This window comes from Labrus bergylta, chromosome 21 (assembly GCF_963930695.1).
Source record: "Labrus bergylta chromosome 21, fLabBer1.1, whole genome shotgun sequence".
Taxonomy (NCBI): domain Eukaryota; kingdom Metazoa; phylum Chordata; class Actinopteri; order Labriformes; family Labridae; genus Labrus; species Labrus bergylta.
In genome coordinates, this window is record NC_089215.1 from 16195126 (window position 1) to 16212888 (window position 17763).

General features: G+C 41.2%; 1 protein-coding gene across 18 annotated transcripts in view; it reads left to right on the forward strand.

Annotated features, from left to right (window-relative positions):
* Positions 1-17763, forward strand: part of cacna1g (calcium channel, voltage-dependent, T type, alpha 1G subunit) — a 247626-nt gene that overhangs the window by 199468 nt on the left and 30395 nt on the right. For 11 of the 18 annotated variants that reach the window (XR_010664891.1, XM_065949287.1, XM_065949277.1 and 8 more), the window contains 5 exons: positions 3464-3590; positions 5595-5720; positions 6565-6654; positions 6802-6994; positions 8687-8737. Coding sequence is in view for 17 of the 18 variants with exons in the window: in XM_065949287.1 (XP_065805359.1) it covers positions 3464-3590; positions 5595-5720; positions 6565-6654; positions 6802-6994; positions 8687-8737 (587 nt within the window). In the remaining variant the exon portion in view is untranslated. Of the gene's footprint in view, positions 1-3463; positions 3591-5594; positions 5721-6564; positions 6655-6801; positions 7016-8686; positions 8738-17763 lie in introns of all 18 variants that reach the window. The other 7 variants (XM_065949274.1, XM_065949276.1, XM_065949282.1 and 4 more) reach the window with 2 other exon arrangements.

The following is a 17763-nucleotide window of genomic DNA, read 5'->3' on the forward strand; positions in this document are numbered from 1 at the left end:
GTTTGACGCTACAGTTGTGTAACCACACTCCTGCGTTCTTCTTCTTTTGTTGTTTATTGACAGCTGGCAAACAGCAAACTTGTGTTTTTCAAATAAATCATTGAATATTAGAATTATTCGAAAATCAACGACCAAGTTAAATAATGATCTTTAAGAATCAATTAAGAATGACTGTACTTCTATACAAGTTCCCCCATAAATCATTTCAGTTTCAGTCATTGGTTTATTAGTTTCATCTAATCTTGGAGAAAAAAAAAAAGTTGTTAGAAGACCAACAAAGTTAACAAACAAACAAACAAAGTTACAGAAACGCCGTATACTGTATCTCTTTTCGACCGTATGGTGTGTTGTTAAAAAAAAAAAAAAAGAAGCTGATTTTCAAATAAAAAGCAATACTTTCTTATCCAACATACCATACGGCTGGCACAGCTTTGTAACCCATAAAGCATCTGTGTTAGTTTCAATATCAGCTTGTTATTATTATATCAGCTTGTCTCAGTTTTCCCCTCTGGCAGCGCAGCACACACGAGGTTCACACAGGGAGCACCATCATCATGTTCTTACGCTTCTTGCTGCGTGTCTGTCTGAATGTTATTGCAGCAGGCAGGTGACTTTGTAGTCCGACTGTGTTTGTAGGCAAGTGTCTGTTTGTGTTCGCTCTCATTAGAGATCTAAATGATGGGATTAGGATGCACAAGAGACGATGGTCAACAGGGGTGCACGAGTACGTGTTTGTTTGTCTGTCTGTCTGTGTGTGAGACACAGTGATGCATCAGCTTTGTTTAACTGGACACACACACACACACACACACACACACACACACACACACAGACCCCCCCGCAGTCATTTATCAAGCCCCTTCTACCTGACCTGAGGTTTGGCCTCAGGGATGGCCCAGAGGTTTGAACCCTGTTTCACCATGTGGCACTGTTATGTCACTCAATACCACCTACACCTCATCAACAATTCAGCTTGCGACCTAAAAAAAAAAACTGCCTCAACCAAAGTGTGTCAATTAATTGTACCTGCCACACTCCCTGACTTCACTGGAGGTAGACTGATTTAAACAGCTTTGTGGTGTTTGTGAGGTCATGCTGGCCAACTGCTTTGTTTACTAATAAATCCCCCATGCGGTTGTCCCTGTCAGCTCTGCCTTTGAGCTCGTCCGTCACTTGATGATGATGTAATTATCCCCAGGCTTCCATTGGGTTGTTTCTGTGCCTTAACACTTGTGTTTTCATTTTTATTTCCCCCATGCCTTGTTTGTGACAGTCCTGATAGCTGCCAATTAAATTAGCCCATAATTACCATTTTTCAAAGCATTTGGATTATGTTTGTGTTGCTTACAGTTCACACATTTAGCTCCAGGTACATTCACAGTAAGTTTGACAGCTGAAGACGAAGGCAGCTGTAGCTTGAAAAAGAGGATAGCAGGAGGGAAAGAAAAAAAAACACATACAAGTTAAAACAACAAAATAAAGAAAGTAGCTGCTTCACTTATTTTTTTTAATTCTCTTTGTATCCTTGCATGTTTATCTTCCCCCTCACTCACCTATTGCTCTTCTCCCTGCGTCTCTTAATTACTCTCAGTGTGCTCACAGGCGCCTGTCCGACTTGTTGTTCTCTTTCCCAAGTATGAAGAATATGCTGGTGGATGAGAGAGATGGGTGGTGCATGGTATGGTGTTGTGTATCGCAGCAGAATACCTCTTCTCCTTTGTGTAGCACACAAAAACAAGGGCATGCTGTAATCGGTTGTGAACTTATGTAGAGAGGCAGTTCAGAAGAAGCCTGCACTAACATTTCTCTCCCCGGCTCAGCTTCATTCAGCTTCTTCGCATCTTTTGTTCCTGTCAAATGCAAATAGACATTAACGGAGAGAAGCCCTTTGCAGCGTGTGTCCTTCATATACCACATTATCAGAATCTATTGACTCATAAAAAGAGGCCCTTCTACCCCGCTCTCCGCCTTAATAAGCCTTTTCACTTCAGAATATTTGTAAGAGCGGAGTGGATCAAATGTCCACAATAAGTCTAGGTTTTCTTTGGGAGGGGGGATTTGAATATTCTCTTTTGCAGTAACTTTTTATTTTCTGAGTAGATCAGGGACTATAGACATTCCAATGAAATACTAATTGAAAATGGAATCAGCATCATAATAGGTTTAATATTGAGCGGGGGGGAAAAGGACAACACTCTTCATGCATTTATTATTTCTCTTCAAGTTAAAAAGTTGTGCCATAAGCCCTTCAATTGAAGAGTTAAGTCTTCTTAAGACTAAAATCAACTCAACTGGGCTTAGATCCCTACCTGTGCTGAACAATTTAATGAAAACGTATTCTCTTGCCAGCATACCTGCATTGATCTTGAAAGAATACACACGCAGACTAAGCCCTTGAACAACAGTGCCCTCTCTAGCTTGGCAGTGGTACTGCATCCCAACATGATTTTCCCCAGCAAGATTGTCAAGAGAGGCAGTCAGCTGCGGAGTAATGAGGTGTAGCCATACACTCGTTTTTCTCTGATCAGGGCTATTGATCAGTGGCCTCCGTCAGTCCTGGCCTTTTATTATCTCATGTCTCCTCCTAATGTGATATTGACTTTTCCGTCCCTCAGCTGTCTCTTCAGCAGAAAACATACTATGTAGACAAAGACTAATCGACATAAGCAGAGCAGATTAGCGCCTCGACTGTCTCCATGCCTGTTTGGCTGTTTTAAGCCTTTTTGTGTCATGGATACAAAAGATTATACATGACTTTGGTGTGTGTGTTTGTGTGTGTGTGTGTGTGTGTGTGTGTGTGTGTGTGTGTGTGTGTGTGTGTGTGTGTGTGTGTGTGTGTGTGTGTGTGTGTTGCATTTGTGTGCACGTGCATGTACGTCGGCCCTCTTTGTAAATTGTGCATGCAGTGAGTGTGTGTATGCGTGCGTTGGCAGCTTTTATGAGCTTCATATGTGTTTCTGTCCTACCCTGCTGAAGGAGCTCAGCTGCAGTGCAGTGCTGGGAGCCATGCTGGTGCTAATGACGAGTCGCCACACCTTGTTGGCTTAATTAGATGTGTGTCTGTTTACTTGACTGAAGATATGAAATAAAGTAGAAAAGGGCTAAGGTGAATGAAAGAGGATTTCATTTGTCTATAAGCCAAGATGAGTTTTAATTTGAAAAGCTCTGAAAAGTGTGAATGAGAATAAATCTTTCTGACTGTGGTCAATCTGGAGTAATCAGGAAAAAAGCAAGTGTGTGTGTGTGTGTGTGTGTGTGTGTGTGTGTGTGTGTGTGTGTGTGTGTGAGCGTGTTAGGGCCTGAGGGTGTGTTGTGGTTGCAGGTTGAAGTGCTGCAGGCATTACTGCTCCATCTGGTGTGAGCTGTGCTGTAAGTGCCCTGAGGGTCATCTGCACAAACACCACACACTCAAACACACACATACAGGCAGTACACTAATATCCTATTGTATGTTGTCTTCCAGTGTGATTAGCAGAGCCCCAGGCCTGAAGCTGGTGGTCGAGACCCTGATGTCATCACTGAAGCCCATCGGTAACATTGTGGTCATCTGCTGCGCCTTCTTCATTATCTTTGGCATCCTGGGAGTACAGGTGAGGGCAGAGAAGGGGAAAGCTGAAATAATGAGAAAACGAAAAGGTGTTAAGTGCCAAGCGAAGATAACCAGACATACAGTTTCACCTTCTCCTCACTTGTTTATGTAAAGCATACACAAGGACATCTAAGAACAAATCATGCACTATAACTCATGCACTAGGACGCTTTAAATTCTTTTATGGTCGGGAAAAGAGATTTCATGGCTATCAAGGACCAATCTATTCCCACCAGCTCTGTGGGCGTGGCACATCTCAGTCTCCCTGCCATGCCATGTTTATGTCCTCAAACCATCTGTCTGAGTAAAATGGTGTCATGAAGGGTTAATGGCGGTGCTGATACCATGATGGACTAGAAAGAGGATCTGTAGCTCTTAAAGAGAATTCCACAGGATTCATGCATATTTTTTCTTTAGTTTCATGGCACTACTTTTACCAGCAAGTGCCTTTAAAACCTGAACCTTTGATACAAACACAGCTTATTGGGATGCTTATCTGGCCTTGTTTTGGGGGAAATATAAATTCACTCCATTATTGTTTTACTGTGATGTATCATTTGAAATGACTGGTGAGGTCAGGGCTGAGCAGGCTGTCCTCAAGATTCGACAAATTGTGGTCACCCCTGTAATAGTGTCATATACAGTAAACAGGATTGAAAATCTTTGCATCAGCCAATATCTTTCACCGAGGCAGTCTGTAAGGGATCATTTCTTCAGGAGTCAGGGAGACTTGAGAGTAAAGCAGTAAACTTCACTGTTTCTATAATTTGATTTATAAATAAGATCGATTCAAATCCTCTGGCTGAATGTCTGTTTCAATCTTTCTACAATGTGAAAATTCAGAAAAAGCAATCCATGTATCATTTAAGAAAATAATTGAATACCTCTTTTTGTTTTTACTTTACATACGGTACATGAAAACACGTCCACCGAACATTCAATTCATCTCTAATCATTTGTTTTGCTGTTAATCATAAAGCTTTAAAGACAGAAAATTGGCACCGGCAAAAAATGGGTATCGGCAGGTCAAACCAGGTCAAAATCAGAAATTGGAATCGGCCAAAGAAAATGCAATTGCTGCATTTCTAATCATTGTACTTAATTTGGGGATATATACAGCTATGCTTTTAGCAGACAATTATATGAGAAGCTTGATACATTTATCAGGCCTGTAAAGTAAGTATATAATGCTAAAGCCAGAAACTGGTCAGCTTAGTATAAAAACTGCGTTAGGAAACAAAAACTCCTCTGACTTAGTCAACATGAAGGCAAAAAACAAAATGCTTCAGGAAGTTTTTGTGCTATATTTTCCATCATTGGAGGCGACTGTTCCCTGTATGAGCAGCTCAATGTGGTACCTCAATGTGGTACCACTATCAATGAAAGAATGGCTCTTGGTATAAAGGAATGAGGCGACGCCTGCAAGCTTGTTCAGGCAGTCAACTCGAGCTGTACTGATTTCAAACTTGGCATCATTCTCAACAATCATCTGACAACATCTCCTTCCAATTAGCTGTCATTGTCAGCTCTGACCTGCACCAGTACTTCACTCTTGGTCGGGGGGGGGGGGGTTAAGATATCATCCCATTACTCCTCAAATGTCTGCATGTAAATTGTGAGGAGTGATGAGGTCGGAGTCTAGACTCCAAACACAAACTATGTTCTGCTTCAATAAATACTTTAAACTATACAAACATGAGTTGCCCAACTGTGAAACCTCGGTACAAAGTTAAAAAATATATATTTTTGAAAATGGTGAGATGTATGTATACCTGTAGAAATATGCTGCTGTGTTCAGTTGATCACAACATGAAATGACAGACAGGTAGACCTTGCCAGCAGCTCATTTTATGATATTGCATTAATGCCAGTCGCAAATATAGTTATGTTTATTTACGTAGACAAGGATGAGGTGTGCCAATATGGCCAACACCATACTATGCTATGTACCATACTATACTATAATACTAACCTTGAAACATTTGTGTGTCTGTTTTCTCTGCAGCTCTTCAAGGGGAAGTTCTTTGTTTGTCAAGGGGAAGATGTAGGGAACATAACCAACAAGTCAGACTGCTTACTCAACAGCCACAGATGGGTCAGACACAAGTACAACTTTGACAACCTCGGACAGGTGATGCTTCAAAAATACTAAGTTCAGATGATAAAGTATTTTATGGAATGCCTTTTAAGCCCTGTGTACAACTAAATCATTTACGATGCATGATCAAAGCTCAAGATTCACATGCTCTCGGTTGGGAACGATCACACTATACGAGTTTAACCAGGACAGAGTATTCACAATTGTCAATTGAAAATCTGCTAATGAGTGCAGTTGAAGATCTATGTGTATTTCAGTTGCTAAATACAAACACCGGCCCTCCCTCTCACATACACACACACACAATCTGTAACATACATAAACACTAGCAACAAGCAGCATCGTGACTGGCAAAAATCATGACAAATACGCCCTGTGAGCGGAAGGTGAGCAGATATATCCTGCCAACATTTCTTTCATGATCGGAAGGGGTAGACAGATTTAACAAGCATTCCTGCTGATGCCATGGTGATTTCGGACACTGTCTGCCACAAATTCTTTCTTTTTTTTACATACTAATTGAATCTCTGAGGGAAATTCTGGTTTACATTCTGTTAGTGGGACACAGATAGGCCCGATATACACAAATAGTTGTGCAAGCACAGATATGTTCCGAATTAGGGGGGAATCAGCTTGTGGCTCTGTTCTCATTTTGCGCGTGTGTGCAGTCCTACGACAAAAATATCAAACGTGCCAGAAAATCACCTGACCGGTCGTTAGCAGCTGATTGGGCCTCGATCAAACTTTGTGCCTCAGTTTTCACTGCATGCATGCAAAAGGCTGACGAAGCAATTTGGCCTAGACAGGCTGAAATTCAAGTGCTCACCTGGCTTTAATGTCAATATTTAATTCTGTTCTCCCTTCTTTCCTGTCTCAGGCCTTGATGTCTCTGTTTGTTTTGGCATCGAAAGATGGCTGGGTGGATATCATGTATGACGGTCTAGATGCTGTAGGAGTTGACCAGCAGGTAAATATGTACAAACTTGATTTGATTTAAGCTCATGACAGGATATTAATACTAAGATTTACATTAATGATAAAGGCAAAAAATAGTGAAAGGCTTCTATAATTACTGCCAAAACTACAAAACCTCTGTGCTCTGTGTTTATTTCAGCCGATAATGAACTACAACCCGTGGATGCTGCTCTACTTCATCTCCTTCCTGCTGATTGTGGCTTTCTTCGTACTCAACATGTTCGTCGGTGTTGTGGTGGAGAACTTCCACAAGTGCCGGCGCCACCAGGAGGCCGAGGAAGCCAAGCGCAGGGAGGAGAAGAGACTGAAACGCATGGAGAAAAAGAGAAGGAGTAAGGAGAAGGAGCTGGCTGGTCGGTAGTCTTTCCACATCTTTCTGAGTCCTGCTTGATTTGAGCCTGAGCCTTTTTTTGTTTTTGCTTTTTTGATTTGGTTTGGCCGAATCCACAGAAACCCAATTAGTGAGCTAGTACAAACTACAGTTGCTACTCTGCGGTAGAACCCTTCCTTTCCGTCGACAATCCTTTCCCTGTAGGCCCTCCGGCTAGTTTTTGTTGCAGTCCGGTGGTCACCCGTTCTGACTCTACAGACCTTGCTACAGACTGTGGAAGCCCTTCTTCAACCCCTGCATCATATTGATCAAGTTGGGTGATAAGAAAGGCTTCCATGATCAGCTGGTTTGCAGAGCGAGGACAGCTGACTGCTGGTGTTAGCTCCTTTCTTTTCCTTCCCCTACCTTGCCTGGTCTACCACAGACGCCGTGCTTGGGATGGCCCCTTTGAGCATGACCAGTGAGTGCCGAGAGACGGGGCTTGCATGGTGGTGGATATACAGAGCTAGAGGGAGGGGGAGTTGTTGATCTCTAAATCGCCAGAAACGGAGAAAAAAAAAAAAGAAAAAAAAAGAAAAACGACCCCCCTCCCTTCCCCTCTTCTGCATGTGGTTTAGTACAGCCGCAGGGGCAGGGATAGATTAAAAGCTAGGAGAAAATAAATAGTTTACCCTTAGTTTTCCTGTAGCTTAGATTTCACACTACTTGTGTAGATTAAAAGGAGTCAGTTTATTATCTGCCTGTTGCCCCTCCCCTTCGGCTGTATAGGAATTGGTGACAAACTGCTTGGTTTGGGTTTTTCTTTCCACTGCCTCCTTATGCAAAAACAAGCGCTAGCACCTGCTAGCATTAGACTTTTGAAAATCTAGTGGGTATACATACTTTTGCTTTTTTACCCACTTTATCCAAATGATCTTTTTGTAATGTATACAAGGAGCAGTGGACACGATTGATTTCTTAAAGCTGTAATAAATCTCCTTGTGGCCGTCTATATGAGATGATGATTTAATTTAGAAATCTGAATGTTTCCGTCCAAGTCTTGAGAAATACAGATGGAAACTGATTTTCCTTTTTCCAGGGGGCATCTTCCAGGGTGTATGAAAAATCAAGCAACTCTTCCTGACCAGTGCACATTTAACACATGTACACTTTCTATCTCAAGAGACCCTTCTTTTCTTCCTTAAAGCACACACAAACCTTCCATATTTCCAAGTTAACCCTTTTTGGGAATTTTTGCTTGAAAGTTTGTCTTCTTTATTTCTGGCTTTGTTCTTTTTGCTAGGATTTGTTTTCAACTCAGTGCTGTTTAGGGTGAGAAGATGGCTTTAATTGACAACAAAACAGCAAGATAAAACGGCAAGGTAATTTAGAGCGAGTGACAGCTCCGAGCTCACTGGTGTTAATAGTCCCTGAAGCTTTCAAATGTTTCGCTTTGAGAACTTCGATTTGAGATTCGATGGCTTCCCGACTGATTCAAGACAAAAAAGCGTGTACATCCAAAGAACTGGACTCAGAATCACTGGAAAGACAAAACGTAGGAACATAAACCAGCTTAATCTTTCATCGCTTCCTTCTGGCCTTACTCCATCCCTCTTTCTCTTTCTTTGACTCTCTCATGTTTCAAACTAGCAGCCATCTTTCCTTCCTTGCTGTCTTCTGCTTCTCTCTGACTAACCTGGTCTCGTTCCTCTAGATTTATTGGTTCCGGGGGTGAGTTGGGCCCTTTCTGAAGGCACATTGAAAGGTACAGAGTTTCCAGCATGTTCTGTGTGTCCCTTTAAATCCCACACCACCACCGACCACGACTACCCACCATGGTGGCTAGGGTTCTAAGTTCTATGATCACGGGAGGTAGGGCCCCATCCCGCGTTCCCGCCCCCCTGCCTCTCTCCCATCAGCTCGCAGTCCTCTGGACATGCTGTTACCTGTTTTCTCTGTCGTGGCTTTGTTTTTCACAGCTCTATTGCACCATATGCAACCATCCACTGTCAACAGCACTGCACCGCAGCTCCACCACCACTAAAGGAGAAGACTCTGGTCAGGTTAGGATGGCAGGGAAACAGAGATGCAGGCATGGTGAGATGGGGAAGTGTTGTAATCGTTTCAGTAGTTTAAATACAAATCCCAGTGTTTAACATTCTTATTTCTTCTTGATGGCAATCTTATCTGCTGCTTTGTATAAAACTGTGCTTTTTTTCATAGGAGGGGAGCATTAGTCATTGAATTTCCTATTTCTTGGAAGCATGTATGACTCTACAAATTGGATACTCTTTCAATTAATAATCCAACTATTAGACTGGCCCACAACCTATAACAGCCTTAGGGTAAGGGTTGGAACCAAGGCTAAGAGTTAACAGCAATCATCGCAGATCTGTGAGGCTCACAGGCAAAATGGTACTTGAGTTTACCCTCTTATAGGACTGTTACTCTTGCACAAACCTACTGAAATCTTGAGTGTTTGCAGGAGGAGCTGCAAGTGTGAATGCAAACAGCACCAATTTTACACTCTTTACCTTTACCCGGAGTGTCTCCTGCCAGCCCCCTAGTATTTACAGCGGAAAGTCCGGGTGAGCTGATGTGAGAACACAGCAGGAGATAATCAGGAGAAATCACACCGAGCAAATGGGAGGGGTGGTGACGTTTATTCCCTGCGATCAGTCTATCAATCTATGCGTGCAAAAAGTGCACACCCATAGACTGTATGCACGTGACCACTACTATCATTTTTAGGCGTGCTTATGTGAAAATGGCATAGTGTTAGCATGCTTACTACCCCGAGCTCTTTACACAATATTTAGTTTTAGATTTGTTGCTAGTTCTCTTAGCTTCATTCTCCACAGCATTGTCTTTATAACGATTGTTCTATGTACAGAACAGGAAAAGTTTCCTCTGTGGAAAACAATCTATTTATACTGTCTTTTGTATCTGATAGGAATCAGAATGATAAACTTACTATTATAATGTTGAATTAAGATTTGTGCCTCACTGTGTGGATTTATCTTCAACTACGATGAACTGTGTACAAAGGTCATGGTAGCTCAAGTTGTTATTAGGTGAGACCACAGCAGGTTTGCTAACAGCAGTCGGCTCTTGTGAAGCATAAAGGTCAACCGAGGACTGACTGACTGCTCTGGCTGATTTGTATTGTTTTACATGGTTGAATTGTATTTCTCTGTTAATCTGGTTCAATCTGGTTATGCGAGGTAGGAGCTGCTTGCAACCTCTCCCCAATCATTAGATTATTAAAGTCTCTTGTGCTAATGGTTATGTCTTTGTTTACACATCCATTTGCGATGTCTGTGAAGTCGGAGAACATTCCTGGAAAGTACACTCGACAGTGCTAGACTGCAGCCTTTCTTGTGGTTGTGTCCTTTCGTCCGTTTATGTGCGGATGTGTTAGAGAGCGCTGGGTTGTAAAATATTAAGGAGGAGCTCTCTTCCTCAAATCGCCTATCCTGTAAGTCTGGACGGCTTCCTGAGAGGGGAGAAGGACCGCCACACCCCTTTGTTGATGCAGTCATGTAGCAATGCACAAATATGTGCATTATTTTTATTTTTTTTGCCCAGAGATAATTACAGAAGCTCCAAGAAACCAAAAAAAAACTCACATAAAATACAGATCTGCTCATGGTGTGTCAGCCGTGCATGTCTGCAATGGTTAACAATCACAGGAAAAGGTGTTTGTTTGAGGGAGGTCTGAATCGATTCGTCTTGAGCTTGTGGAGTCTTATCTTGAGCTTGCACTGCGCTGGAGCAGCCCTCTGTGGCTGCTGGGAGGAAGAGAGCAATAAAGAAAGGAGAGGAGATAATGGTGAGCGAGAAAGAGGAGAGAAACAGAGAAATGGTAGAATTACTCAGTAATGGCACTACAAGTAGCATTATCAGATAAATGTCTGTTCTGTTAAAGCAATTTTATCCTGGCCAAAAGTAAACCATAAAACCGTATTAATAATTCAGTCAATGATTAACCTACCTTTTTAACTTTCAAGCCTTTGCCTGATGGCTATGGGGCAAAGTAGTCCAAAAGGGTCTGGGGTGAATTGATTGCAATATTATAAGGCAATGACGTTATGGCCCTTACTTTGAACAAGAATATGTTGCTCCTTTTTTCAGTACAGAGCAGTCTGGATTAAAATACCATCATAGTAGCATTCACTCAGAATCAATCATTGTCAAGTTTCAATGCAGCAAGCTTTTTTAATACGTTATTGTAGCTTTGCTTGCTACATTTTTATTGATTTATCTATGGGGGGGGGTGTTGTCTCAGTTTAGTGCTGGTAGCTTAGCTCACATGATTTTACAAGTAACTTGCCCAATACGGGAACAATACACAACCGTAAGCACTCAATGAAGAGAGTAATCCAGTTGTAGCTGTAATAATAACTTATTTTAACACCAATCCCGGGAAACAAATCGATGCACAAAGACAATGGTTAAGTCATTTACTTGACTCCGTAAATATTCAGGTTATCGTTAGATCTCTTCATTAGGGGCGACTGTGGCTCAGTTGGTAGAGTCTGTTGTCTCTCGTCTGGAGGGTTGGGGGTTCAAGTTTAACAAAGACCAAAACATGTAAAAACAAACTGTCTGTTCACACGTGTCTGTTAATTGTAAAGAGTTTGGACTAATCAGCAAAAAGGAAATTATCTAGGAATTTTGCCATCCCTGATGTGGCATTCTTTAATGGCTGAAACGAATGATTGTTTTTTCTCTTTACACCTCTTGTGTCTGATGACGCCATTAACAACATGCTACCAAATCAGTCTTTTGAAAATATGTCAATGCCACAGATTAAACCAAGTCACTGTTATTTCTACAGCACATTCAAGCAACAAGGCAATTCAGAAGACATCGAAAGCATCATGACAAAGGGAAAAACAGACATTAAAATAGAATTCATAGATAGGCCATATATATTTTTTATCATCAACAATAACTTATGTTAGGGTCTTCTTTTTTTTTTTTTTTACAAAATGTTCTGTTTAAAATGAAATTTGTAGGAAATCAGTGTATCGGTATCAGCTTTCTGTCTCAGTACCCCGGTAAAGCTAAACAACTGAACACTAAAAAATAGCATAGAATCAAGTTGAAGAGTGTTCAACACAAAACGTCTTTTCCAAGAGACAGGATTTACAAACACTGAGTTAAAGAAGAAACCTTTACTAAAGTAGTGAAGTAGTAGAACTTGTTGTTGTTCGTATTGTTGATTTCTTTGTTATACAGAAGTCGGTATTTGACATGAAATGAAACAATATTTTGAGTTTACTATCTTTTAACATTTTTATTGGGGCGTTGGGACATAATATTAAATATATCCTTGTCGGTGTCAGCCTTTCAAACTACAAAAGTTTAGCTGAACAAAGGTTGTTTTGGTTTACAACTCAAACATTGCCGCCTGAATCCCTGGGGTTATGTTATAATGATACTAAGACTCAAAACTGAAATACAAAGAGAAAGAAGAAAAGCTCAGATCAGAAGAAGCAGTCAGAACAAGCTCAAAGTCTGTCAACAACAGGGAATATATATATGTAACCTGTAAACATTTTGAAACCTCTGCAGTTGTTGTTTACCTTTTGTAAGGTGTTGCTTTTTAAGCTCGTGAGGTGACTTTGTATTTCTGTTCTCTTTTCGCTTGCTACCTTTGTACTCCCCTTAGAAGGCCGTCAGAATCGGGGCTCTGCCATGTTAACAGATGGCCCTTGTCTTCCCAAACAGGCTGAACAGATCAACGCTGCAGCCCAAGCAGCTCTGTCTGGGTCAGCCCCCTCATGAATTCACTCTGTCATAACACAACCTCGTAACATCTCAGACAAACCGGTCATCTTATCAAGGAAAACGTGCATAGATAGAATAATGCAAACACACACAAGCCCTGCAAACCATCCTTCTTCATGTTGACTGTATACATGTCACGTTTGGTTGTCTTTGTAGTTTGTGTTGTTTAAAAAGCTGCCATTACTTCCAAGCCTGTTGCCCCCTAAATTAATGATGCTGGCCATTTGAGCCATGGAAGGCATAACTTGTTTCCCCCTCTGTTTGTTGTCTCATGTTGCCATGGGAACTGGCATATCTAAGGGCTGATTGCCAGCAGTGCATGCCTAGCAAAAAATAGTCACCATGCACATTTTTGTACCACTGTGTCGTTCATACAGGACCTGCAGTGATTCTTCTTCTACAACTTAAAAACAATATATTTTAAGAACTGATCAAACAAATGTAATGTTGCAAACACTTTCTCAAAGTTTCTGAACTTTTGACCCTTTTAGAGTACCCAACAATATAGGCAAATCTTAAACTAAGCCCACCGCATAATCCGCATCTTTATTCTCAGGTCAGCAAGTCTTTGTGTTGGTGAAAGAAAAGAATAGGATGTTAAGCGTCTGCTTCATGAATAGAATGTTTTTCCATAATGCAACAAGATACTCTAAAACTGTGCTGATAATGAGACAATAGCCGACAATGTGTTTGTCACATCCCCATGGAGAGCCGTAATTCCTCATCACCTAGAGGTGGGTAAACAGAGTACATCCTCTATGTTGTGGTGTTAATCATTGTCGTCACTTACACGGACACCACTCAACAACAAGATGAGGAAAAATAAACACACACAGACGTCCAAAAATATAAATGTGGGACTATGCACAGCAGCTTCACGTTCCACAAAGAGCTGCTTTTCATCTAATAGCTCACACACATGGAGGCACACCAGCCAGCCAGCGCCATTCTCTCGCTGTAAGTGGGTCAGAACTAACAGAGATGAATCTAACGGAAGTTTTACATTGCTCCCCTTTCTGTCTTCTTCTCCTCTGTTGTAATTAATAACACCAGTTCTTCAGGGAGAGGGTGAATAATAGAGCGTGTGAGCTGGGAAGGGAAAGGAGGGGAAAAACCTCAGAGAAAGTGAGATGCCTGTGTAAAAAGTCTGGGAGGCTGTTGGGGTTGTAAAAGTTGTATGCCACTAGGTGTAAGTAGTAGTACTACATGCTGTGTTGAATGGGATGAATCTGTCATAACTTTAAGGAGTAAGCAGTGAGTGAAAAGTGTGTTACTGTGACTGCTTTGTGGTGTGCCTGTCAAGACTGCATGGGCATGACCCTTTAAATTATATCTGCGTCTGAAGTGTGATAGTAGATAGTGTGATAGTCAAGTCAACCCCAACCATGCAATGTGCTTTTGTTACATCCAACAATGCAGCAAAGCCTATTTAGCTCTTGGAGACATTAAACATATGAATTCACCATAAATCTTGAGGCATGAATAGGTGATAATGGCTCTGTAGTGGAAAGGTTAAATGCAAATAAACTGCCTGTGAAAGAAAATCCAAATTAACAGAATGAGTAACGAAGGTCATTATTTTCCAAGGCAATGTTGTACCATGAATTATTGCTGCACCTGCTGTGAAAGAACATACTGTACCAACTTTGTTAGACTGAAAAAGCTGGAAGAGATTTCTGGGAGGAAAAACTGCCTCAACAACACTCGCTATGAATGTTTCATGTTGGGAACATTCACTCTGAATATTTCATCTACAGAAATGTCAAGGAGCGAACAGCACCAAGCAGAGAGGCAGATATACTGTACGGCTGCCCTGCTGCACTCACTGTAGTGATGCAAGAGATATGAGCTAGATTTGAATTTGTGCTAATATTTCTTAAACAAGGGTCTCCTTCATGCAGGGATCCACATACACAAGACATGCCTTTACCACTGTCCTAGTGTGACAGGCATTCAGTACCAAAGCTGAAGTAGCAGATTAACTCTGTGGGAATTCTTTTATCTGGACAGGAATCATGAATTTCAAGATAAAGAAACAGGGAGAGGGTAACAGTCTGGCTTTGAGCTTTGAGCATTGGCTTGTCAGGTTGGTAGAAAACTCAAACTACTTAAGTGCTCTCAGTATCGATTGTAGAGACTGTTTGGGCATTAGAGACAAAAGTTCATATGGAGCCCATCCAACCTGCGTCAAAGAACAAGTGCCATATTGTCATTCGTATGCCGTTCAAGTATATCCCCTACAGTATATTTCAGGCTCGACTAGCACCATCCCACAATTACTTCATGTATAGTCAGTTATTATTATCTGACCACATAACCACCATCTTGCTTTCTTTTTTCCTCTTTTTGTATTCCTCTGTTTTTTCATTACCAGATGGATGATTCCTCTTAATTTTTCTTCTGTGACTTTTATTGCCAAACTTAGGTTTGTAAAGGGATAATGCGTGCAACGCTTAGCGATACAAGAGTAGATGGGGCCCCTTTAAGGAGCTTTCCAACTGTCATTTGCAATATCTGTGTTATGAGTCAAAGCTGTGGTTTGTCAGCCACCAAGGGCCCACTACTGGCCTGGGGCCCCTGGCAGTTTCCTGCCTTGCCTGTTGACAAGCAGCAGCTCCGAGTGTTCTTCATACTTGTAGCTAGCTTCTGTAGTCTGTTGGCTTCTGCAACAATCGGTGTAATAATTGGGTCATTTGATTAGGTGACTTGAGATATCCAGAACCAAAGTGGTAGAAAGAACCCCCGACCTTCAGGTTTTTGTTTTTTTAACACAGCTATAGGTCACCTAATGTCCCACTGTACTGATGTCATAACTCAATTTTTTTAGTTTTTTCCTACTCTTTCCATGCAATTTTTTACTTTCTTTAAAAAAGTAAAATATCTGTTTTTGAATAGTATCTCTGTGTTGTTAAAGGGAATTGTGAGGATTTGTGATCTTTGAAGGCATTTGATATTTCTTTTTGACAGGGACATACAGTTGGTGTATTGGTGCTGTATAATTTAACCCTGCACAAGTGTTTATAGCAAAATGCTAATTTGCAACACATCAAGGGTTGTTCATTTAACAAGTGACAAGTGACAATCATAGCTCCTCTATTTAATTGTCAGATTAAATGATCAGTGAAATAAACTTGCATGGGGGTTGGAACAGATCCCTGACAAATTGGAAGATATTAATATTACAGATTATGCTAATTTCAAGCTCTTAATATAGTCTGGGATTTTTAAAGAGTAGTTTGCATGAATCAAAGTTTTAAAAAAATGTACCTGAAAAGCAATTCAGCCTCTGTCTCAATCACTCCTCCCTTAAAACTCTCTTTTGGTTTGATTGGCAAGCATTCTGTAAGCCACCCGCAGGGCAACAGTGGCAGCACCCAGCAGCCCCTCCAACCTACATGAGCACCACTTAAATATTAAACTATGAAGAGCAGTCCTGAGCTGAGCCTTCATGAAACTTCCTGGATAAACTGGGAGGGATTGGTGCGCCATTGCCACTGCTGTACCTTTTTACCTTTTAACTTTTGAACACCACGTGAATATTTTTGTTCACGTTTACTCACTGTTTAAAATAAAAGTCCAAAACTGTAACACGATATATATGCCAGAAAGAAATTAAAAGCATTCTAAGTATCAAGACACAACAGTCAACAAAAAAACATCAGAAATATTAATGCAGAGATACAGAAATTTCTCAGCTCAAGTGAAAAAGAAGCATACCTCAACCACACTGAGCCAGACGCTGAAATTGTTCAGTCGTTTGGGGGAAAATTGGCTCTTTTCTATGTTAATGTGCCTCATCGCAGATAGCATACTAATCACAAAGACTGGGGCTAATAGCCACACCCAGTTACAGCGGAGCAACGACCATCTGTTGAGATAGGTGGTAACTGCACTACAGTATTTGGGAGATTTCACTCATCAACTTTCTATTATCAGTCAAACAACCCTGCCTCTGTATGACTCAAATTTACAAAGCTCTATATAAAATTTGTAAATATTACTTTGACATTAATATAGCTCATATAATCAGGGGTGAATCCAGTCTGGGACTGTCAGCAGCTCGACACTTCCTCCACATCCTTGGAGACAGTCTGGAGCTGTTACTCATGATGAGTTGAACATGTTTGCTCCATTTAAAGGGAAAGCTTTGTTCTTAACTGTGAAACAAGTCGAGCATCAAAATAAACCCTGGAAAGGTTTCTCTTCCCCTCCTAGATCAACATCTTTATGTGGACACACTTGTGCTCAGTCTCCATGATAAGACAGCTCAACGAGTAAAGTTGCAGATGGACACAAAACAAAATGTTATGACTATAACTTCTGAAACGAACGAGGTACAACACATAGTATGGGATATCACATCGACTGAAGACACTTCTAATAATGCCAGATGGTCTGTGATGATGTATATACAGCCGTCATCCCTCAGTTCGATAGCTGTTGGTTGGTTGTCATACTGTGCAGTGGGGCAACTAAGTGTTGTACCTCATTCCACTTCTTCTGGGAACAGAAGTTATAGTCATAACATTTTATTTCCTTTCAGTTGATTCACTAGTTTTAACACATGGAACCACAAGGCCTGAGCCAGTGAACTCCCTTTAAAAAACAGATGGCAAGTGTCTGTGGGCCTGGTGTCACTCCATCAAAGCCAACATGGGCGGCAGATATAGTTGCAAAGTTAACCTGAATTGTGGAAAAGGACAGACCTTTATCAAGCAATTCTTGAAGGAATGTCAAAACTTCTTATCTCTGGGAGGGGGATTAATTTCTGTCCTTTGACAGAATGAACAAACGATAGCAGAAATAATTGGTAGGCTATGCCCTTTAATGCAAACCTTATAAACTGCCTGTGGTCTGGGTGTATCCCAACATGATAGTACGCTTCTGTGAAATCGAAGGTTGAAAACCAATCTTCCGGACTGATCATATTCAGAAAGGAAAGGAAATGGGTGGTCTGACCCTGAACATTGGGGGAGGTGATGTCCAGCACATGAG